The sequence below is a fragment of the Fusarium solani genome (assembly GCF_023522795.1).
Source record: "Fusarium solani strain SB1 chromosome Unknown bctg00000003_1, whole genome shotgun sequence".
NCBI classification, from domain to species: domain Eukaryota; kingdom Fungi; phylum Ascomycota; class Sordariomycetes; order Hypocreales; family Nectriaceae; genus Fusarium; species Fusarium solani.
Window position 1 is genome coordinate 3091298 of NW_027072154.1, and position 22694 is coordinate 3113991.

General features: G+C 54.1%; 7 protein-coding genes across 7 annotated transcripts; 4 read left to right on the plus strand and 3 right to left on the minus strand.

Moving 5' to 3' along the window:
* Positions 1-225: 225 nt before the first annotated feature.
* Positions 226-748, plus strand: MRS44_006524 (uncharacterized protein; the record flags this gene model as incomplete). The annotated part of the gene is made up of 3 exons (XM_046284732.2): positions 226-267; positions 323-431; positions 489-748. 3 exons carry the CDS (start codon positions 226-228, stop codon positions 746-748), a joined length of 411 nt encoding a protein of 136 aa, XP_046139873.1.
* A 246-nt stretch (positions 749-994) lies between these two features.
* Positions 995-1871, minus strand: MRS44_006525 (uncharacterized protein; the record flags this gene model as incomplete). The annotated part of the gene is made up of 4 exons (XM_046280517.2): positions 995-1170; positions 1226-1687; positions 1740-1768; positions 1825-1871. 4 exons carry the CDS (start codon positions 1869-1871, stop codon positions 995-997), a joined length of 714 nt encoding a protein of 237 aa, XP_046139872.1.
* A 1493-nt stretch (positions 1872-3364) lies between these two features.
* MRS44_006526 (uncharacterized protein) lies at positions 3365-5911 on the plus strand (the record flags this gene model as incomplete). The annotated part of the gene is made up of 1 exon (XM_046274588.2): positions 3365-5911. One exon carries the CDS (start codon positions 3365-3367, stop codon positions 5909-5911), a length of 2547 nt encoding a protein of 848 aa, XP_046139871.1.
* A 3383-nt stretch (positions 5912-9294) lies between these two features.
* On the plus strand, positions 9295-12482 carry MRS44_006527 (uncharacterized protein; the record flags this gene model as incomplete). The annotated part of the gene is made up of 6 exons (XM_046280516.2): positions 9295-9783; positions 9857-10126; positions 10177-10638; positions 10691-11246; positions 11295-11416; positions 11466-12482. The coding sequence occupies 6 exons, from the start codon at positions 9295-9297 to the stop codon at positions 12480-12482; spliced, it is 2916 nt and encodes a 971-aa protein (XP_046139869.2).
* A 919-nt stretch (positions 12483-13401) lies between these two features.
* Positions 13402-14257, minus strand: MRS44_006528 (uncharacterized protein; the record flags this gene model as incomplete). The annotated part of the gene is made up of 5 exons (XM_046281875.2): positions 13402-13576; positions 13634-13767; positions 13817-14056; positions 14109-14173; positions 14221-14257. 5 exons carry the CDS (start codon positions 14255-14257, stop codon positions 13402-13404), a joined length of 651 nt encoding a protein of 216 aa, XP_046139868.2.
* Positions 14258-14957: 700 nt separating this feature from the next.
* Positions 14958-15464, minus strand: MRS44_006529 (uncharacterized protein; the record flags this gene model as incomplete). The annotated part of the gene is made up of 1 exon (XM_046284695.2): positions 14958-15464. One exon carries the CDS (start codon positions 15462-15464, stop codon positions 14958-14960), a length of 507 nt encoding a protein of 168 aa, XP_046139867.1.
* Positions 15465-16596: 1132 nt separating this feature from the next.
* Positions 16597-20028, plus strand: MRS44_006530 (uncharacterized protein; the record flags this gene model as incomplete). The annotated part of the gene is made up of 2 exons (XM_046284712.2): positions 16597-19806; positions 19864-20028. 2 exons carry the CDS (start codon positions 16597-16599, stop codon positions 20026-20028), a joined length of 3375 nt encoding a protein of 1124 aa, XP_046139866.2.
* Positions 20029-22694: the final 2666 nt, after the last annotated feature.

The following is a 22694-nucleotide window of genomic DNA, read 5'->3' on the forward strand; positions in this document are numbered from 1 at the left end:
TGGACCACACTGTGCCAATCATGTCATAGCTCACCCAGAGACAACGGTGTTCACTTCACTTTCCCAAGATCGAGCCCCAATAATTGCCGGCCGGAATTGTTGATTCCCCGCCCTCCGGCTTATCTTCACGTGATAGCGCATCCGCAGTGAACTGACGTCGACTTTCCGTGCAGCACTCTAGTGGACTACCTATCGCGGGAGTCCAGCAACCCGACAGCCACCACCATGGGCGACCGCTTGACTCAACTTCAGGATGCTGTTGATCAGGTTCGCGCTTCTTCCACGTCCTCGCCAATACTATAGCTAACTCATATAAAAACAGCTTGCGCAGCAATTCGTTGCATGCTTGCACTATGTAAACAAGCGACATGATCTGGAAACCTTCGGTCCCAACGACAAGATTCGCGACGTTAAAGATGCCCCGAAAGAGGGTGCGACACCCCGATTTTTACATATAAAATGCGCCTAGATACTAACCATATCTGCAGTCGATTCCCTACCCCCGGACGAATTTCGAGCTGGAATGGTCGAATTGTCGCAAGACTTGATTCTCAAGGAACAGCAGATTGAAGTGCTCATCTCCTCGCTCCCAGGCCTGGACAACAGCGAGATGGATCAGGAAAGATACATCAAGGAACTCGAGGAGGATTTGAAGGTCGCCGAGGCCCAGCGCCAAGAAGCTATCAAGGAGAAGGACCAAATATTGTCCGAGCTGGATTCTGTGATCAGCAGCATCCGACGTCCTTGAGTGTTTCCGTGCTTCTCTGGTGCCACATGCCAACATCTTTATGGTTGCATACATAGCGAGGAGTTCAGGTTGGGCAACGGCAGGTCAGGGGTTTGATCCATGCAGGCTTAGTCGAGCTTGTTAATGAATGCATAACGCAAATGGTATCTCATTCCGGGAAGTGCCTTGAACGCCACCTCTCAAGGGTTTTGTCTATATTCCATGTGCGATTTCTTCTCATTCGTCCAAATCTAACCCAGTCAACACCTACGCGGCACCTGCTGCCGATTTGAAAAATTGTGGATAAATGTCACGCAGCTCTCTGAGATGGCGGATCTGATATTGTGATGCCCGGGTTTCGGGAGCCTGCACCCCCTCCTCAACGAGATGGGCAGCTGTCCAGCCAAACTCTTTGGCCTGTGTGCAGTTCAAGGCAGAATCATCTAATAGTTCATTAGCACAATTTCAATAAGACGAGACGCAAGATAACAAACATACCAACAAAGAAACAATCCTCCACTCGCTCCACACCTGCTTCGCGCATGGCCTTCTTGTACATCTCTGGGTCGGGTTTGCAGATCAAGGGTTGATCGGCATAGTTGCAAAAGGTGAGCCCATCAAAAAGGTCGTCGATGCCAAGAAGACGAACCACCCGCTTGCCGTGGTTCACATACGCATTGGTGAAGAGCCACATGGTGACCTTGGTCTTGTCAATGTCCTCAAGGAGTTCCCGAAGCTCAGGATTGGGCTTGATGATTCCCTCTAGAGGTAGCGCATCGTCCACTTTGGCATTGTAGTCGAGAGGATCAATTTGGTGGTGTCGCACGAGACCTTCGATGGCTAGGCCATAGCTGGTGTAGTATTCCTTGTGCAGCTTCACAGCCTCATCCCAGGGCAACTCCAGGTGTTTAGAGAAGTATTCGTCAATAAGCTTTGCCATCAGATCATGAACCTTGGCGCCTCGATTCTGGGTTAGCCTGTGGTCATCATGAACCCTTCTCTAAAAACTCACTTCTTGGGTACAAGCAGTTGTCAATGTCGCTGCGCACGTGTCAGCTCAAGTCATTCATTCAATGTCATGGCAAAGGGATACTTACAAGAACAAAACCGGCTTCCCGGTGCTCACGCCGTTAGTACTGCCCATGGTTGATTTGGCACGGATCTTTGTGTTGGTAAGGCGACTGTTGACGTTGGAAGAGTGAAGGTGCGATGTCGGGTATGAGACACGGTGTGAAGGGGGAAAGACCAAAGATCTGAAGACGGGATTGAGTGAAATATATGCTGAGACACGTGGTCGTAGTTGCAACATTGAATGGCTCATCAACAAGAAAAGCCGAGTTAAATGTTTGAGAGGGCGATCCAAGCCAAAAGCGAAGACTAGCACTTGCTCAATCGATGATAGGAGCGATATTGACGTCGTAGCCCACCCACCACCAGTGACTCTTTCGGCGTAGCTGAATAATCCCCACCGTACCTGCGTGGACAGCTCCGATCTCCGATGACGGGAGCGGAGGCTCCGTGCAACTACAAGTCATCATGACCATGAGCCATGATAGAGAAACAAGTGAAATAAGTTTCTTGTCCCATTTGAGATATAGCTGATGCTTTGTATAAGCAATAAGACATATATGTATAGATACATAGCTCTACATCGAGTCTAGAAGGATTCAATGATCGGTCCGCTCCCAGGGGACGCCACAATGGGAGCCCGAGAACGACAGTGGAGCTGTCTCCCATGGTCGAGTCAATGGTATGGGTGTCATCTCCAGTGAGGAAGTCCCCCACGCGGTCGTAACGAAACTTGAGACACCAAGACGCCCGCGCTTAGCTACGATAGTAGAAAAGTGCAACTGTATAGTCTAAGCATAAGCAAAATAAGAGATAAGTAAGGAAAATAGTAATATAATTACTTTCTAATGCTATTTAATTACTTATGATATTTTTCTGCCAGACCTGGTCTATTTTGCCGTGATAACTGCAGAGGTGGCTGGTATAGCGTCTCATGCTTTTTTACGACCGCGTGTCCCCCTTACACAAAACATTTTAAGTGCCGTGCTTCAAGATGATGACATTTCGCACCCTTGGAACTAAGATCTAAACTGCAAGTCTCGAGGGGGCTTTATCTTTATCCTAGAGAGATGGGTAGGTAGGTAGGCCTGGCTCCCAACAGTCCTGTAAGTGATAATGACGGTGAACCTTGATGGCGTATGGAACAACACGTAGTCGAGTGTTTGGATGAAGTACATGTGAACCTTATATATTCGATATAACATACCGATATAAAAAAAGCCCCTCGTATCTCTTTGTATTTTATTTCCAGTGGGGATACATCAAGCCCTCGAAGCCCTTCAATACAGTCGGTGACGGATTGGTGCCACCAGGGATCGTCGATTCTGCCACATCCGGCCAGTCACACCGCCTAAATTAATTTATCGCAACCGCCCGACCACGAGCTGCCATCCCTCCCCTCCAAACAACATCAACTGTCCATCTCGCATTTCAAGAAGCATCTGCTAAATTCCGCGTCTCGCGCGCCGCTGCTCGTCGATCTTTTGCTTACGCATAGCCGACCTGAAGGCGCCCTTGCTTTGGATAGGCACTGGGTAACGCGACGTGTGCTTTTCGTTTCTTGCCGACATGGCACAGGGACATGTTGTTCAGGGGCAGCTCGCTGGCGGGGATGAGCTCCTCGGCCTGTCTAGCGCCCAGCGTCATCGATTCCATCAGTACGAGAAGATCGTGCGATTCTCAGACACGATTCTATCTGGTAAACACCCAAGCATCAAGCCTCCGGCTAATCTGATTGCATCTGTGCAATCCTCCATCCACCCAATAGATGTCACCATCGAAAATGGTGCTTCCAACTATCAGCCAGATGAGTCGCAGTACTCTGGCGCGAAAACCCAGCAGCCGGGCGCGTCAAGATCTGGCCTGCCTGCCATACCCCCTAGCACAACCAAAGTCAGCAAACCTTACGGGTCTGGGACTGTTGAGATCAATCCCATTTTCCTAGAAAAGTCGGATGATCTTGTCAAGGCAGAGTTTCAATTGCAGCGGCAGAGACTGGAGCGTACTTTGAGGGACGAGGTTGAGCAACGGCGGGCAGCAGTCAAGAATGCTGCTCAGGGAGAGCCTATTCCCGACTTCGACCTTAATGACGTGTTGACGAAGGCCCTGAAACTCGTCGAAGCCACTGCCGGGCCTGCTCCTGATGATGACAATCCTGCTACCACTAACCTCGAGACTGCAAGTGATTCCTTTGACGACAACACCTTCTACTCGTCCCAGCATAACACCCCATCCTCGGTTCTCACGTCCCGCGTCCGCAACGAGTCCGAAGAGGCCCGAGGCCTGGACGCTATCGATTCACAGCCGCCGAGCAACGCCCGCAACGCCGCCACTTCGCGAATCCATCCCATTGATGTTGATCTGGAGACGAGCGAGCCGAGCGCGACACGGCCTCGTCATGCCTACGCCAACCCATCTACCAACACTAGTGCCTCGAGCATAAACAATACGTCACAAACTGGGCGAGTCCCGGGCTTGACATCGTTTGCCGAGGACAGGATTGTTTCAGCCCAGGACACAGGTGCTGGGCCAAGCCATTCTGAAGACTCGAGCAACACGGAGATCGACCGGCATAGGGGCAGCAATAGATCCAATCCCCGCCGGCAGCCCCGTGAACATTACATTGACAGCCGTCCCCCTTCTCCTCTCATGAGAGCACATGAGCGGTCTGCTCAAGCATCACCATTGACAGCAGCTAGACGGGCGCCCATTGCCGCTGAAGCAACTTCAAACTCATCCAGAGGTACACCCGCACAGGTTGCTGCTCTTAGAAACGAGCCTATCACTGTGACCAGCCCAGAAAGCTCACCCCAAGGCGGGGGAGCATCCGAAAAGAAGAAGGGAAAGAAGAAGAAGCGAAAGGCGGACAGGCAAGCGCCCGAGGCCGAGCCAACTCCGTACATCAAGCCAGAGCCGCGATCTCCATCTCCCATGAGTGCTCCCTCTTACATCCGCCCCAACAAGCGCCAAAGGTACACACAGCGTCAACCAGAGGATCCCAGCTACGAAGATGTCAGATATGAGCGCCAGACTGGCGATTACCCCCCAGAACCCCTCTCTAGCCGTCTAGGAACAGATGACCGAATGCCGATAGGGTACGACAGACCGAGCCTCTCTTCTCGACGTGCGGTAAGCACTGCGGTTCCTGGCAGCACTGTCTATAGGAGGGAATACACCGATGATCGCTACGCACCCGGCGGCCCGTATTCTGTGGAGCAGCCTCCACTCGTTTCGGCTCACCATCCAGGAGAACCGTCAGTGGGGAGAGCGAGCTCACAGGTTCGGCCAAGCGAGGGCCATCAACGTCCATCATGGCCATATCACGGGTCCTATGAGACCTCATCAGTATCGACCAGGCCAGATGGAGATGTCTTCATGGCTCCTCCAAGGCCGCCACCGACTCGGATTATTGTAGATGCCTTTGGGCGTGAGTATATTGAACCACCACGACCAACGGTAATCCGGCACTCAGTCGCCCCTCCCGCTCGATCCGGTGATCCCGAGATCATTTATGAACGAGCCGCGCCTCGAGCATTGCCCAAGCAGACGGGCATGGAGACATACGAAGAAGGGGGGGCGGTCTACAGGAGACCTTCGCCGACGTATATACCCAGGCGAGTCGTCACACAACCAGAATACATCCCGCAGGATTACAGGGACCATCGGCCACGTGAATATCCAGCACGGCCGATGGCACCTCCAGGGGAACCTGTGGAATTGATGGCACCGCCAGGCAGGCGGCGTGTGGAGGAAGGCCCAAGAGACTACATCACAAGGGCGGCCAGCGTGCGACCAGCAGAACCCGTGTGGTATGAGGTTGCCCGGGATTACGGACGGGTGCAGAGCGTACGCCCCGAGGGAGCCGTACGTCAATATGCAACCAGTGTTCACCCGGAGAGCCGCCGTGAGGCTGCGCAGCCTTATGCACGAGAATATGGTACCTTGCCGGTGGAACAAGGGGCAGTAAGACGCGAGTACAGCGCGCGGCCGCCCTTGGAGCGGTACTACAACCAGCCGATGAGAGGTGGGGAGGACATTGCCTTTATTGAACAACCAAGGGGGGCAACACAGGAAATCGTATATGCAGATGATGGGAGGAGGGAGGTCTATCGTTGATGTTTGAGGCACAGGCGTACGGATACAAGGGAATAGACAACAAGGATAGACAGGACAGAATGAGGATAATAATCACTAATGACACAAACTCGAGTTCACCTCGTGGAAACCTGCATGTGCAAACAGGGCCACATTACCGATGCGAGTTGACGTTTACTTTGCGGCGTCAGCCTTACACCGAGCGTCTGGATGTGTAGCCAGAAAGCTTGACCGAACCAACAAGGCGCCGTGAATGAGTAGACAAAGCCTTAGGTATATAACCCCTAACGCGAGAGAAGGAGAGAAGTCAATGAGGTCATGCCTGACGGATAGAGGGGAATGCCAGCTCGGGGAGTGCAGGGCAGGGGTTAAAACAGCACAAGACCAGGCCAGGATCTTGAGGAACGCAGCGTTTGCTAGACTGAATTGCTTCTCCCCTGGAATGGTTTTCATGGGTGCTGTAATCAAGAGCCGGCAGAAGTGCCGTTTCACAACGAGACAATGGCCAGTGAGAACTCTCTCAGTCGACAGAGGAGGACAGCATCTGCCAGGGGTCGGATGATATCCAAGGGGTGGTATATATCACATCCTCCATTCACCGAGCAACAGGAATACGGTGTAATGTCCGCACAGGCATCAGCATTGTCTAGCATTGTTTTATTCATGTTGTCGTGGCAGCTTCTCAGCACGCTCAGAAGTTCACGGACAGCCATGAGAGACTCCGAGACCCAATGCTGGACCAGTCGGATCGCCTCGAATCAACTGGGCTACTCGGTGGTACCAAACTGGAGGGGTCTTCGGTACGAATGTTGACATTTTGAGACATGGTCACATCTGATGAATCTGACTGCCGTGTTGCCTGCATCTCCACTAGTCATGACTTTGCTTTTATACCTCCACGGCAGAAGACAGGTGTTTGGGTTATCAAGGGGTTCAAGGAGCATTCATCAGTCGCAATCTCTCCTCGATATACCCAGATAGGCTCCGGGCCTAGGCATGCCCAGCCTCGCGTTGTTGGACATGCACGCATACCGTTTGTGTGATGTGGCCCACGAGTCCCCAGGGATATGTGCCTGCGAGTGGCGTGGCTCGTGATCGGTTCTCTCAGCTGCAGGCAAGCAGTCAAGGCAAGGCAAGGCAAGGCAAAGCAAAGCAGAACAGAGCAAAAAGCCACTGGAATTCGAGGCGGCAACTGAAGCAATCAACGGGATGCAAGGACGCGCAGGCGCGCACGTCCGACAGTCCAGACCCTGCCCCGCCACAGACAAACCCAAGAATGCCGGCTCCCTTGACCAGTTCGCGATGCTGGAAGCCGACTCCCTTGTTCAAGTACATACCCGTCCATGATGATCGATCACCGCAGTACCGGTCAAACAAGGTGCCTTGCAAGTTGACATGTTGAACGACAAGTTGCTAGTGGACGAGCTGATACCGGGCTCGTGGAGAGAAGAGCTGGGCCTGCATGGGCCAACCTCAAATCAACTCGCTCCCTCACCCTTGGACAAGTCACAGGCAAGTCGCAGACAAGTCACACAGACGAGGCCTGGTCGTGTGGGGACGCCGTGTGATCGAAGCTTTAGCCAAGACACGCTACCGAGCGAGATACGGCTGACGAGAGATGGCAATTCTTGGGCAAGCATGTATCCCGGCATCTCTAGAGTTGCAGCTTGATGAATCTCCTTTTTTTTTTTTTAACTCTCTGTCTCTCTCCTGGCTTATGCTCGGGAACATGGTTGTGCAGAAACAATCTCTTTAGATGCTGCAAGGCCTGACGATAACCTGTTGGTGTGGACGAATGTCAGCGGAGACGACCCCATTCCCGTGCAGCTAGGTAGTCCTCCATCTAAGCTGAGTTGGTGTTAGCATCCAAGACAACGGTACGTGATCCCAGCTAGCGGCTTGGTGGATGACCTGGGTATTCGTACCTTGTGCCTTGACTGAGCTGGTCAAGATGTCTCCCTCCGAAGCTGTGCGTGCTGGACCATTGCCGAAGTCCTCCGGCTGTCCACTAGGGCTCTCTGGAACGCAGTCGGTTTGAATCCCGTCCCCGGGGAGCCTGTCTCCCGTGTCCCGTTTGGAGAGCCGCCGCCAGTGCAACGACAGAGGCTGCAGGAGGTGCCTCCTGGCCTGGCACCTGGGCTGATGGTGCCCCCCACCGCCCAGAACGCAAAGCGCGCCCATGCCATGCCATGCCCTAGGGGGGGCCGCTTCGCTGCCGTTCGAAGGTCACCGAAGGCCGGCAGCGATCCCGCTGCTGTTCACCTTGTCGTCATTGGGGTTGGTCGTCGTCGTTGGTGACTTGTCTGTTGCGAGCGAGAGTGCCCTAGCCCCGGGTAAGGAGCGTAGAGTTCTCACGCTGGCGGTACGTGATTGGACGTACTTGGGGATTCAACTGAAGCGACCAGATTCCAAGATCTGTGCGATCAGAACCTCTCTACTTGCCCTTGGTAGTGATGGTGGCTGCTCACAGTGGCTGTCGTTTATCCATGCCCTTGCAAAATCCACTCAGACTGGCTTCTGCTTCTCAGCGCACTCGGACAGGCGTGCTCGTGCCCTCGTACGCACAACCACTGGGTCCAACTTGCATACGGGAGTGCGCCTCCCCCCGGGCTCTGCATGCTGTACTCATGCCTCTCGCGCTGACGGACTGAGGTGCGCATCTCATCCCACTCCTGCTCCACTCTCTGGCTGTTTCTTGTCTCGGGCTGGTCGATGGATGAGCTGAGCTCGCTGTGTCGGGCGGCCTTACAGGGCACTCACAGGCGGCGCATGTACCGGGGGGGCTGTCTTTTATGGAACTCTCCCCCAGGTAAATCGCAGCCACTGGGTACGTAGGGGCTGTAGGTACCTCCCCTAGCTGTATCTCCATGCCTCTACTCTGCCACTCACAGCTTCTGAATTGTCTTGGCCTCTCCACCTTGGCCTCCATGTCCTGTCCTCGACAGAGCACGTCCTGCTGACTTGAGGTTCCTCGCTTTTTGCTGCCAGAACTGTACTGTAGGTACGTAGTGCATCTCCGCTCCATCCTTCCCTCCACCTCTCTCACCTACCTACCTGACCTTCGTAACCCTCCCTCTCCTTCCTTCTCCCTCTCCCTCGTCAGACTTGGAAAGAGCTCACAAACACCACCATCTTTCTTTCTTCCCCCTTCCCCCCTGCCCCCTTCCCCCTCCCCACCGTTTCTTGCCCAGCTTCTTCGATACCCTTTTTCCCTTTTATCATTGCCCTCATCTCATCTTTTTCCTGGTCAGGTCAGGTCAGGTTCTCTCTCTTGCTTCTTCTCCACCTCCCGCCGCCGTCCTCGCTCCCGTCCACCTCCACCTTCGCCGACCGTCGCCGCCCACGCCTCGGACGACGACGACGACGCCTTCACCTCGCTCCCCATCATGAATAAGTTGGCAAACATGCGTCACTGGTCGGAAAGAATGACACCCAATTTCGGAATGGGCCGTCCCAATCCCAATATGCCCATGAATGCCCTCAACCACCCCAAGAACGCCGCCCAACCTGGTCAGCCCATCGCCTCCCCTCAAGCCGCCGATGCCACGATCCACTACTCGTTCAACGTCCCATTCGCTTCCGATCTTGCGGGCCCCGACACCGAGGACATTCTTCACGCGACCACTGACGCCGTCTTGCGATGGACGCACCCCGAGGACGCGCCGGACGACGTCCAGATCCACGAGCTGCCCGTCCACGGACAGAACCTGAACAACCTCCGAAGGCTGTGCCGCGACCTCTCCAACGGGCCCTTACCCATCGAGGCACATGTCCTTTCGACCACGCCCAAGAACGGCAAGGGCCAGCAGGTCACCACCGTCTGTCTCTCGGGCTCTCCAGAGCTGGTCCACAAGAGCCGAGAGACCATTTTGAATGATACCCCCATTTCTCTCGTAGGTTTCGATTGATCTCGCACCAGGCCCCTCTGTGGCATGCTGGCAAACCTCTTCTGACTTCTCCCCGTAGCGTTGCACCACAATTGATGTTGATGGTCAACTCGTTTGCGATCTCAATGCTGGAGTGCTCAAGAAGCCCGTTACCGATACCCTGGATTACATCTCGAGCTACTGCGGCGTCGACATCTTCCTTCTCGGCCCCAAGCTCACCCCTGTCGTGGATGGCATGACTGGTGATTCCGAATTGCGGATGGATCAGCGATGGAGAGTCGCCATCTACGGCGACATCTTGTCGTCAGAGCATGCCAAGGCTCGGGTCCTGATTCACATCGATACGCTGGTACAGACTTCCCCTCAACGTTTTAATTGCAAAGTTTAACACTTCTCTAGCTTGGCCGTATTGTCGATGGAACCAAGCTTGAATTGTCCTGCCACCAGCTCGTCTGCGGACGTCATCGCAAAAACATCAAACTCATCGAGTCGTCCACCGGTACCGCCATCTACTTCCCGCCTCCGTTCTCGCAAATGTACCGCTACTGTCCCCCCAACGCTACTCGCCGTGATCCCTCGGATGTCTTCATCACCGGTGAAACTCCCCAGGCGATCGAGCTCGCCAAGCAGAAGCTCCACGAGACGGTCCAGCGGATCAGGCTCTACGTTAAGGACGTGACCATCCCTGCCGCCAAGATTGACAGCATTCTGCTTGGCCGTTTGGACAAGGTCCGCAAGATTCTCGAGGCTAACGGCACCTACATCATGTTCCCCCCTCTGGCAAGCCAGCGGAACATGGTGAGAGTCCAGGGCAGCGAGGGACTCCACGTAGAGCGAACTGTTAGGGAAATCATGTCCCTGGTCAGTGGCAAGGTCCTCTACTTTTGATTTGAGTTGACTAACAATGCGACAGGCCGGCCAGTTCTACAGCGCCGGGTGGTACATGCAACATCCCGAGGCTAGGCAGCTTCCCAACCCAGCTGACATCAGGGCTATGCTTGTTGATATTTGCGCCAATTCGGATGCCGATCTCTCGTTTGACAAACTGAACTTTGCCATCACTGGCTCTGATGATGCTGTCAAGTCCGCCCTCGAGGTTATCTCGGACATCAAGTTTGTTGCACAGGCTCAGTATCAGATCCGTGTCAAGATTGAGCTTGCCAATGAGCACAAGGAGTTCGTCAGTGGCAAGAAGAACGGCAAGATCAACAAGATCATGGGGCAGAGCAATGTCCAGATCATCTTCGACGGCTTCAACGAGTACAACTTCAACATTGATGTCATGGCGGCAAGCTACGATTCCATGAAGCAGGGTCTGACGCTGGTCGAGCAGGAGATGCCCGCATCCATCTCGTTCCACGTTCCTGATCAGTACCACAAGCGCATCATTGGCATCGGTGGACAGCACATTCAGCGAATTATGAAGAAGCACTCGGTCTTCGTCAAATTCTCCAACGCTATGGACAGAGGTAATGCTCCTCATCAACACATCTAATACCCAAACTAATATTTCGTAGGTGGTATGGGACGAGAGGACGACGACATCAAGGTGGATAATGTTATCTGCCGCACCCCGGCTCGCAACGCACAGAACCTCGACGCTGTCAAGAACGAGATCCTGGAGATGGTTGACCGCGCTGTAAGTGAGGTCCAAATTATTGTTTTCGTCAATTCTAATGCCGGTTTAGGACTCCGAGTATACCTCTCAGATCGTCAGTGTTGATCGACTCTACCATCGCCAGCTCATTGCTAGGCTTCCGGAGATTGACGAGCTCGAGCAGAAGTACAACTGCAAGATCAACTTCCCCAGCACCGAGCAGGCCAGCGACGAGGTGACCGTGAATGGCCCTCAGTGGCAGGTTCCCCACTGCGTTGACGAGTTCTTGGGCATGGTTCCTGACAAGCATGAACTCGTTCTTGCTAGAAGCCCTGAGCTGATCAAGTTTCTCGAGTCTCCCGAGTTTGCCCATGACCTTGTGCCCAAGCTGAAGAGCCAGCACGAGGTTGAGCTTACCATTCACCAGAACCCTGATGAGCTCACCGAGGATGGATCTCCTACAGTCACTCTGCTTTGGGGTTTTACCCGCAACAATGCTGGTGGTCTCCGCGATGCCATGGACTTTATGCAATCGCAGTTCGCGACTTCTGGGGCTGAGGTGAACATCGTTAAGGGCGCTCTCCCTCGCCCCAAGTCGGACTCGTTCGAGGACTCTCTGCAGTACTTTGACTCTAAGCTTCTTCAGCATGCTCCAGCCCCTGTTGCTACTGACTCCCCCGTCAAGGCTGGCTTCGGCGATGACGTCGCCCGCGAACGAAGCAGCATCCTCGACCGTCTCCGAAAGCCCGGCAGCATGACGTCGATCTCTTCCTTCTTGGATCGCAGAAAGAACAGCTCGCACTCAGCCAACAACTTCTTCAAGGGCTCCAGCAACGTGTCCAAGTCTTCACTCATCTCAATCGAGTCGACCCGCAGCTTCAACGCTGATCGAAACCCCTGGAACGACAGCGGCGTGAACCTTCCAGACGACGACAACCCGTGGGCGCCACGACCCTACAGCACTCACATCGACAACAAGCTGTCGATTCCTCAGCCCGGCGACATCACGCCTCGCCACAGCACCCGCGCGTCCGGCGACAGCGGGCGCCCTTCCACATCTCATTCTATGAATTCAGGATACCCCGCCCCTATTGGGCCTTTCCGTTAGATTCCCCCGTGTTAGAACCTCTACATGCAAATACCCCGGCTGGATATACCCTGGCGTAAAATACCCTGGAACGTCGACTTGTGCATCGGTCGGTTTACGTCTTGTCATGTTTTGTTTTTGCTCGACTGTGTCTGAGTGCTCTGTTACTGGTTTTTGATTTTGCTGCATTTATTTATGTGCTTTTTTTTCTTTTGGTTCTCGGAATCGGGGGTTCTCTTTTGATGACTTGACGCCCGCTCATTATACCCAGTCATGCAACGAAAAGCTGAAGACAAAAAAAACGAAGAATACCCCTGGTTGCCGAATGAGAAGGAAAGGATGTTTTGGGACATGATGGGATGGATGTTTGGGAGAAAGATACCAATGTCAACGAAAACAAGAAACATCAAAAGTCTGCCTAGCTGAAGGCAATGACCATACACGGAGTCAAAGACGGGGGAGGATTGTTTGGGCCGACACATATAGTCGGCATGATGGCATCATGCCGGCAATGATGGTTGGCAACTGGTTTACTCGCTCCACGGCGACTTGTCCTGGAACCAAAAGGGCATCGCGACAAACGAAGCAATTTGCTAGCGAGCGGAGACGAAAAGTTGAGAGCATCGCCAAACGGCAACTTGAGATTGAGAAATGACAATGATACCTGCGGCATGCCCGCGATTGCTCCACGAATAAAGTGCCTCTATCCTTGATAGTGCTCAGATTGTGATACGAAACTGCCAGATAACCGGCTGCGTTGGAATTCCTTTGTGACGTGGAGAGTTGGAGGAGAGCTACATGGCCTAAACAGGAGACACGAGAAAGGGGGCGGGCATTCTAACCAACTTGATATTCATCGTGAGTGACAGCTATCCATATTACTACACACTGGCTTCCAGACACCCTGTGCATCCCCAACAGCCTAACGTCTTTACCATGATCACTTCTCCTCAGTTGGAGGAGTCAGGATCTTGGCCACAGCAGGTCTAGCCAGGAGGCGGTTATGCCATGCAACGTAGTTGGGGTACTTGTTCTCAATATCAAACCTCTTCCACACGTCACCGACAACAGGGACGGCCGTGTTCCAGGGGATAAAGGCGATATCGGCGTAAGTACTTTCGCAGAGTTGAGTATTTGCTCCGTCAGGGGAAATGTCATTGTTGGGGACTCACTACTTGTTGCCGACGAGATACTCCTTGCCCTCAAGGATATTGTTCAGGACCTCGACAACGCGGACCATTTGTTCTTCGTAGCGCTCCTTGGCCGACTCGACCTGTTCCTTGTGGAAGAAATGGAACCACATGGTCTCGTTGCTTGTCAGTCGTGAGTTCTCATACAGGGTATCTGCTACATACCTGGCCGTAGTAAGGGCCCTGTCCAGACATCTGGAAGTGCAGATACTGCTTCAGGTACCACTTCTCGGGCTCAGTGTCGAACGAGAACTTGTGTTCCTTGTCGTACTTTTCGATGAGGTACTCGAGGATGGCGCCAGACTCCCAGATGGTGATGCCCGTGTTTGGGTCCTCGATGGCAGGGACACGGCCATTGGGGTTGATCTTGACAAACGACTCAGCCTTGGGGTTGGGGGTTTCGACCTGTCAAGCCATGTTAGTGTATAGGAATAGAATATTTTGGGAGTGTCCGTACAGCTGTGTAGGGGATGCCAAGCTCCTCGAGGAGGATGGTGACCTTCTTGGGGTTGGGTCCCCTGCCTGTGCAGTGTTAGAGCCGTAACGTAGCGGAGGTGCTGAAGGCTAACCATGGACATAGACGGTGATGGGCTTGAGGTCAGACATGTTGGTTGATTTCTTTGCTTGATGCGGGAAGTATGGTATTCAGTGCCGGTTCTTGTTGTTCAAGTGCTAAGTTGTCTGGTGATGCTCCTCTCCATTCTCCCACAACCCAAGCAGTCTTAAATACATCAGCTGTATCTCATTCATACCCCTTCAGCTTCTCTGAAACCCGTCTCCTCAGCATCAACTCCGTTTCTTAATCCCGTTCTTTCAAAGCATCCATGGACGATTCATAATCATCAACACCAGGATCCGCAACTCCGCGTCAGGATGAAGTGAGAAGATCGTCCAACCCTCCTTCAATCGGCACAATCATCCCCGATCACAATCTACTCTCCAGACCTCGAGGAAATACACATGAAAGGGTAGATGTAGCCGCGCGTGTACTGACTAAGGAGGAGTTGTGGGGGACATTCTTGAGGCGCCAATTGGTTGCCTGTCCCAATCTGGCGATACGCTTCGACTTTGGCGAGGGAAGGCTGGAGCAAGGCCCGCGGCACGCTGGGAGGTTGAGCCGCCTCAGTGTCGAAATGTCTCCGAAATTATTCAGCAATATTGTAAGCAGCTTTTGAGCGTCAGGAGATTGTATTCTTGTCATGGAGCAGGGTTGCGGAAATTGAGTTGCCAAGGAATCGAGTTTCGACCCATGCTATTCTCATGTCCCAACCATGTCTATGTGATGTTTGTCTAGGGCCAGCCTTGCCTAGTCATCCCAGATAGCGGCCTTTGCCTTGTCAGCCTCCTCTTGTCGCTTCTTCTCTTGCTCACGCTCCTGCTCCCGCTTCTTCTTCTCCTGCTCACGGATGCTCTTCTGATAAGCCCGCTGCTCCTCGGTCTGCTTGGGCGCCTTGAGGCCCAGCCCGGCAGCGATCATGCGTCGGGCCACAGCGTCCGTCTTCTCGGGCCGCTTGGCTGATTCTCCGGCGGCTCTAGGACCGGGCGCATCCTCTGGAGGCGTCCACGCCGACCCTCCAACGGGCGACATGGGAGTCGGAGGTGGTGGTGCAGGCGTTGTGCTGGGCGTCAGCTCATCAGCCTTGTCAGACTCTGCTTCGGGCTCGGAGTCGGAGACATCTTCATCCTCCCATGAGTCTGCCACGACTTTCTTGGCCTTTTTCTTTGATGCGGGCTTTTTGGTTTGAGTTGGTTCCTTGTTGCTTGTGATGGAGAGCTTGTGGATGGAGGTCGAAACGTCAGCGTCGTCAGACATGGCGGCGGGTCGTTGCGAGAAAGATGTCGACGTTGTGATGTTTATATAAGTCTGATTATAATTGAGACTGGAGCATACGAGTTTGAACGGCTGTTATTGATGATGGCAGTTCAGTGTTCGGGTTTGAAGATGAGAAAATGATGCCTGAATTGAGTTTGCGGAGAAGGTGTAGGGTAGCCATGATGGTGATGGCAGCGTTCTTTCCTGCTTCGTAAACTTTTGCAAGACATGCTATCCTTCTTGAATTCAGTTTGCTTTTCTGGTCTCTTGGTGCACGGTGCACATGTGATTTATTTGACATTTGGGATGTGGTTTATGATCTTCTTGGGGGGATAGCATTCAATTGCGCGCTGAATACAATAACGTCGGCTCTTTTCCAGATCATGAAATATGACTTCGAAGAGTAACACATGCAACGTGAGATTATTTGCTCGGAAAGAAAAAGAAGAAAGCCCCAAAGTAAAAACAGGCTCTTCCTTTATAAACAAAAACATAAAGATAGAAATGAAGATTGCCCATCTCTGGCATGGTCATGTTTATGTCAAGGCTGATTTATCACCGTATGATGTTGCATTCAGTACTGATGCTTCAACTTGAACGACCACGAAAAGAAACCTCACTACTAACCACCATGATAGATAAAACCACTATATACTCCATCTATACCTTGATTTCATCCTCACCATAACGGCACGCGAGCCCCGATAACTCAATATCACAATCTGATAAGAAATCCGCCATCAAAAGCCGAGATTGGCCGACGGGTGGGCAAGTGGGCAACAGCTTCGGCATCCGATATTCTCCCGATGGAAGCTCATGGTTCTGTTCCATTCGACTCGAAATTTTGGATGATGTCGACGTTAAGTCCGACGTCGCCATAAGACATTATTAAGTCGCCTCCACCACAACTTGAGCCAAGCCGAAGCGGCGATGCGCACAATTGCGGCCAACAGAACCTCTACCTGCCACCCCTGATAGAATCTCTTCTCAATCCTCTTTCTCTCCTTCATCTCATAATTCTTCCCCTTCTTAATTGCCTTGTCCCCCCTCCAACGAACGGCCCATCGCGGGGCTCTTAGCTTCTAATCATCTCCAGCTCCGTCCTCGCTCGTCTGCCTAGACCACGCCCAACATGATCCCGCGTTCACGCCTCTCTGGCCGCCTCATCCTCGAGCGCTCTGCCGCCCATGCATCCCGAGTCTCTTCCGAAGCCATCGCCGCTCGATGGACCTCTTCACCCGCCTACCGAAACCGTCACATCTGCGCTCGCCGGCTGCCCGCCATTCAGCCGCGGTTAGCCTCCGCCGCCTTCTCTACGGCCGCACGCCTCGGGAAGGAAAAGGACAGCAAGGACAAGGGCTTCTTCGAGTCCGCCATAGAACCATTGACCGAGCCGTTGTCCGAGGAGGAGGCCCAGGCGAATCTGGAGAATAAGCGGAAGGAGACCGAGGACAAGCTTTCGGCCGAATCGAGAAATCCAGGGCCCGACTCGCCTGGCTCTGGCAAGAATGACGCCGGAGGTCAATCGCAAGACGGAAAGGCCGGGAGTGCGGCTGGAGGTTCTGCAGGATCTGGTTCCGGGAGCGACGGCGGTGACGGAGGCCGACGCGGTCGAAAGTCGTCCGCCGAGAAGGCCCTCCAGAAGCCTGTCGTCCCCGAGGTCTACCCCCAGGTCCTAGCCATCCCCATTGCCCGACGGCCGCTCTTCCCTGGTTTCTATAAGGCGATTACCATCAAGGACCCCGATGTGGCCAACGCAATCACTGAGTCCATCAAGCGTGGTCAACCCTATGTCGGCGCCTTCTTGTTCAAGGACGAGAATGAGGACGAGGATGTCATTCGAAACCCCGACGACGTCTACGACGTAGGCGTCTTCGCCCAAATTACAAGTGCATTCCCCATCCACGGCCAAGAGGGAGCTCTGACCGCCATCCTCTACCCTCATCGACGTATCCGATTATCCAGCTTGCTGCCTCCCGGTGGCCAAGATGCTGCCAAGAAGACCGATTCCAAGACCGATTCCAAGACCGAGCCTACACCTGAACCCATTCCCCAGAAGCCCGCCGAGGAGGAGGCTACGCAAGAGAAGAAGGGCGATGTTGTCGCCAGCTTCGAGGAGAGTGCTGTGGAGAAGAAGCCCGACCAGACCGCAGAGAAGTACGAGCCGACCTCGTTCCTCAAGAGATACCCCGTCAGCCTGGTCAACGTCGAGAACCTTGTCGATGAGCCATACGACCCCAAGAGCCCTGTTATCCGCGCCGTCACCAACGAGATTGTCAACGTCTTCAAGGAGGTGGCCACAATGAACAACCTCTTCCGTGACCAAATCTCGACCTTTTCCATGAGCCAGTCCACCGGAAACGTGACATCAGAACCCGCCAAGCTTGCCGACTTTGCCGCCGCTGTGTCATCGGGCGAGCAGAAGGAGCTTCAGGAGGTTTTGGGATGTCTCAACGTGGAGGAGAGGATGCAGAAGGCACTGGTGGTGCTCAAGAAGGAGCTCATGAATGCCCAGCTGCAGTCCAAGATCAGTAAGGATGTGGAGAACAAGATCAGCAAGAGGCAGCGCGAGTACTGGCTTATGGAGCAAATGAAGGGCATCCGCCGCGAGCTCGGCCTCGAGTCGGACGGCAAGGACAAGCTGGTCGAGAAGTTCAAGGAGAAGGCCAACAAGCTCGCCATGCCCGATGCCGTGCGCAAGGTCTTTGACGAGGAGCTTAACAAGCTTGCTCACCTCGAGACTGCTGCTTCCGAGTTCAACGTGACGAGAAACTACCTGGACTGGCTCACACAGATCCCCTGGGGTCGGAGGAGCGCCGAGAACTTTGGCATCCCCAACGCCGTCAAGATCCTGGACGAGGATCACCACGGTCTCAAGGATGTCAAGGACCGTATCCTTGAGTTCATCGCGGTTGGAAAGCTTCGAGGCACTGTCGAGGGTAAGATCCTCTGCTTCGTCGGTCCTCCCGGAGTGGGCAAGACCAGTATCGGAAAGTCGATTGCGCGAGCCCTCAACCGAGAGTATTACCGATTCAGTGTCGGAGGTCTCACCGATGTTGCTGAGATCAAGGGTCACCGAAGGACCTACGTCGGTGCCCTTCCCGGTCGTATGATCCAGGCGCTGAAGAAGTGTCAAACTGAGAACCCTCTCATCCTGATCGATGAGATTGACAAGATTGGCCGAGGATACCAGGGCGACCCCTCATCTGCACTGCTGGAGCTGTTGGACCCTGAGCAGAACAGCTCCTTCCTGGACCACTACATGGATGTGCCCGTCGACCTGTCCAAGGTCTTGTTCGTGTGCACAGCCAACATGACCGACACCATCCCCCGACCTCTGCTCGACCGAATGGAGATCATCACCCTCTCGGGCTACGTTGCTGATGAGAAGATGGCTATCGCCCAACGGTACCTCGCTCCCGCTGCTAAGGAAACCGCCGGACTTCAGAATGCCGACGTCATCCTGAGCGAGGAGGCCATTGAGGAGCTGATCAAGTCGTACTGCCGCGAGTCGGGTGTCCGAAACCTCAAGAAGCAGATTGAAAAGGTCTACCGCAAGTCTGCCCTCAAGATTGTTCAGGAGCTCGGCGAGGAGGTTCTCCCTGAGGAGGACGCCCTGACCGAGGAGGGCAAGTCTGCGCTCGAGGAGGCTGAGAAAAAGAAGGAGGAGGCGGCCAGCACAGGCAAGGAGTCGGACGTGGAGAGCTCTTCCGAGTCTGGTGAGACTGGCACGGCCACGGAGAAGCCCCGCAAGCCTCTCCGGGTTCCCGACTCGGTCCACGTCGTCATTGGCAAGGACAACCTCAACGACTACGTTGGCCCCCCCGTCTTCACCTCGGATCGTCTGTACGACGTCAGCCCCCCTGGTGTCTCCATGGGTCTCGCCTGGACACAGCTTGGTGGCGCTGCCATGTACATTGAGTCGATCCTGCAGGCTCCCCTTCGACCAGAGACCCGGCCGCACCTCGAGATCACGGGTAACCTCAAGAACGTCATGAAGGAGTCCACCACAATCGCCTACTCCTTTGCCAAGGCTTTCATGGTCAAGGAGTTCCCCGACAACCACTTCTTCGACAAGGCCAAGATGCACCTTCACGTTCCCGATGGTGCCGTCTCTAAGGATGGTCCTTCGGCTGGTATCACCATGGCTACTTCGCTCCTCTCCCTCGCCCTTGACACCCCTGTTGACCCGACCGTCGCCATGACTGGTGAGCTCACACTCACTGGAAAGGTGCTGCGTATTGGTGGTCTTCGCGAGAAGACTGTTGCCGCTCGTCGCGCTGGCTGCAAGACCATCATCTTCCCCAAGGACAACATGTCTGACTGGCTGGAGCTGCCTGAGGTACGTCTACGCTATGTTTCTACTATAATTTTGACCCCTGACTAACAACTCTCATAGAACATCAAGGAAGGTCTTCAAGGCCATCCCGTGGCCTGGTACCCCGAGGTCTTCAACCTCGTCTTCCCCAACCTTGACCGCGAGCAGGCCAACAAGTGCAAGATCCGCGAGTGGGAGGAGCAGCAGAAGAAGAACAACCCCGAGTCCGCCGAGGAGGAAGACTAGACGCCGACAGACAAAACGGCGAGGTGAAGAACATGTCATCGACACGGGGGCGCAAAGCATGGCATCAATGTAGGAATTGCAGGGTATGCATGATTTGAGGGGCGTTTGGGCACCGGGGGGCAAGAATCTTAGATGGAAACGATATAAAGACTCCTACTCTGTTATTACCAGTCTGTGGACTTTTGTACTTTTAGAAGCATGCATCAGCGGGTTTTGGAGACAAGCAGCTGATGAGCAAATGCCAGCACGTGGGCGACGCCTCCATGTGCAATTGTACATATAGGAAAAGCGACGTCATACTGTTTACCTGAATCCCCTCATTGGGCACATTGTGAGTTATTGTCAGCGAGTTTGGGATTGACAAGTCCTGTGGAGAATGAAGAGGTCTTCTCTCTCTACCTCTGACTTCAATCATCGTCATCCCCTGAATCAGCAATGACGACATGGCCTTTGATCCCGCGGAGAAGAACGTGATGGCAACCCTTCTCTGGCAGGCAAAATTTCCGAGGCCCGCAATGTGGTTGCAGCCTGAAGGCGTAACCAGTGTCAGGCCGGATCTCGGCAGGGAACTTGAGACGGCTGGGTGCTGGTGCATTGCCCAATGGACCGCCGCCAGACGGAAGCCAAACGCCCTTTAACGTTTAAGCCATCTGCCTCGGATGTCCCTAATGGTTCCCCAGAGACCTGATCCTGGCCCCTAGCCAAGGCTTTTGGAGATCCCGTCACTGACGGCGCGGGATCGGTGGGGTCAAGCGCGGGACGAGCCTAGCGAGGACGGGAACTGGCTGGCTGAGGACACGATGCTGTCTGTCTGCTGAAGCTGCGCATGCTGCATGGTCGTGTCCTTTCATGACGTCTCACGACATTCTTCCACGAGATGCTTACAAGCGACTCGGAGAAATGTGAGAGGCACAAGGTCAGGCGGCTCAAATCCAGCCCCGCTGGTATGCGACAATGGTCCAAGGTAAGGGAAGGCCGCACCCAATAGAGGCCCGGTTCAGCGGTCTGGAAGCCAGTTCGTAACAAGGAGTGAGATGCAGACCCATTGCTTGCATGGCGAACCGACAACCTGTCAAGCCCAAGCAGCCTCACTAGAGCCAGTCTCACGCTCCTTAGCGGGTCATGGCGAGTGCTGCACTTATGCCTGACCCCACACGTTTCCCCTGATGGCCTTGATCTTGGGAGTGAGCTTGGGTGTGGACCGGGCCTCACCACAGGCCGCAGCCGCAGAGTCTGTTCGCGGGAAGCAAAGAATGCCTCCTGTACTATGTGACGTGACAGGCTTGACGGGAGCTGAGATGAGAGGAAAGAGGGCTAGCGGACGGGCCACCAGAGCCCAACACAAGCTGTAGATATTTCCCCATCGAGAGATGTGCTTGGTGGTGTGCACATGTTTGAACAGCTGTGTTGCTTGAACCATTGAATTGGTCAAGACGAAGTCGCATTGGGCACCGAGGAGCCTGTGACGGCGCAATTGGCGAATCAGGCGGCTTCTTGACGGGCAAACAGGGGTAACGTGACGTCTGACCCGGGAGTTGCCAGCTTCTAGTTTCTGAGAGGCATTCGAGGGTTGATTTAGGCGTATCCGAGTTGACAACTCAAGATGTGGGTTGTGTTGTAATCGTGGCCACCTTATCATCGGAGAATTCACCGCTACGCCGAGAAAACATGGTCAATTGGAACACATGAGCGTCCTCTCCTGTTCGACGTCTTTGATCATTGATCCGTGACGTCGGATACACTGTATGCAGTGCCCTTCATAACGGTCGTCCTCACCCGTATGCAGCATGCATGTTTGGCAGTTGCGTGTGTAATGTCGGCAGACGACAGTCAGTCGATGCTCGATTGGCCTTCAAGACTTGGACCTGGCCTTTGATTCTGCTCGCCTCATATTTCGAATCGTTTAGAGTCTCAACTGGACAGGTGTGAAACCAGGTGCCCAGTTATCGGGTTGGGCGGTAAGCGAGTGTGAGTGAGATGCCCAACTAGATGGCGTTGTCACTTGCGTATGCAGTCGGCCTGGCCCTGCAAAGCGATCAGATCGTCCTCTGGTTCAAGCCTCGATGGAGGTCAGCAGCTGGAGCCAGGATGACATGCCCTGGCCCGGCAAAAAGACGCACAGGACGTCCCTGATTTTTCGGTCCCCGCGGTACCGGCTGCGTGGGATTTCCTCCATGTTCTGCGCTGTCTTTGGCTGATGGCATGTCCACCCTCTTTGTTCAAGCGGGCCTAGATGTTCGATCGAATGTGTTGTGTGGATGACGAGTCTGGGGCTGTTGGTGTAGGTACCAAGATGCTGAACAGATGGCCATGATGATTGTACACGGCATTGTGGGCAGATGTGATTGCAAGGCCACTCGGCAGGTAAGGTACTGTAGGCAGGAAGTCGCGATGCAGACGGTTGCAGCTTCCAATTCGTGATGCTGCTCTTGGCTTGCACCTTCCTTGTCTGCCTCACTCCCGGCTACCTGCCAACGATACTTGCTAGCCTTGGGTAGATAGGTTTGAGGAAGGTATGATACAATTGCACTTTCCTGCCATCCCCTGACAAAGACCTCGATGTCAACCACCCGCTCGCAGATAGTCGCGCCCTCTCTTGCATCTCCCTCCTACATCCAACCCCCAAAATCAGCGCCAACCGTCTTCATGTCTCTTTGTGCCCGACC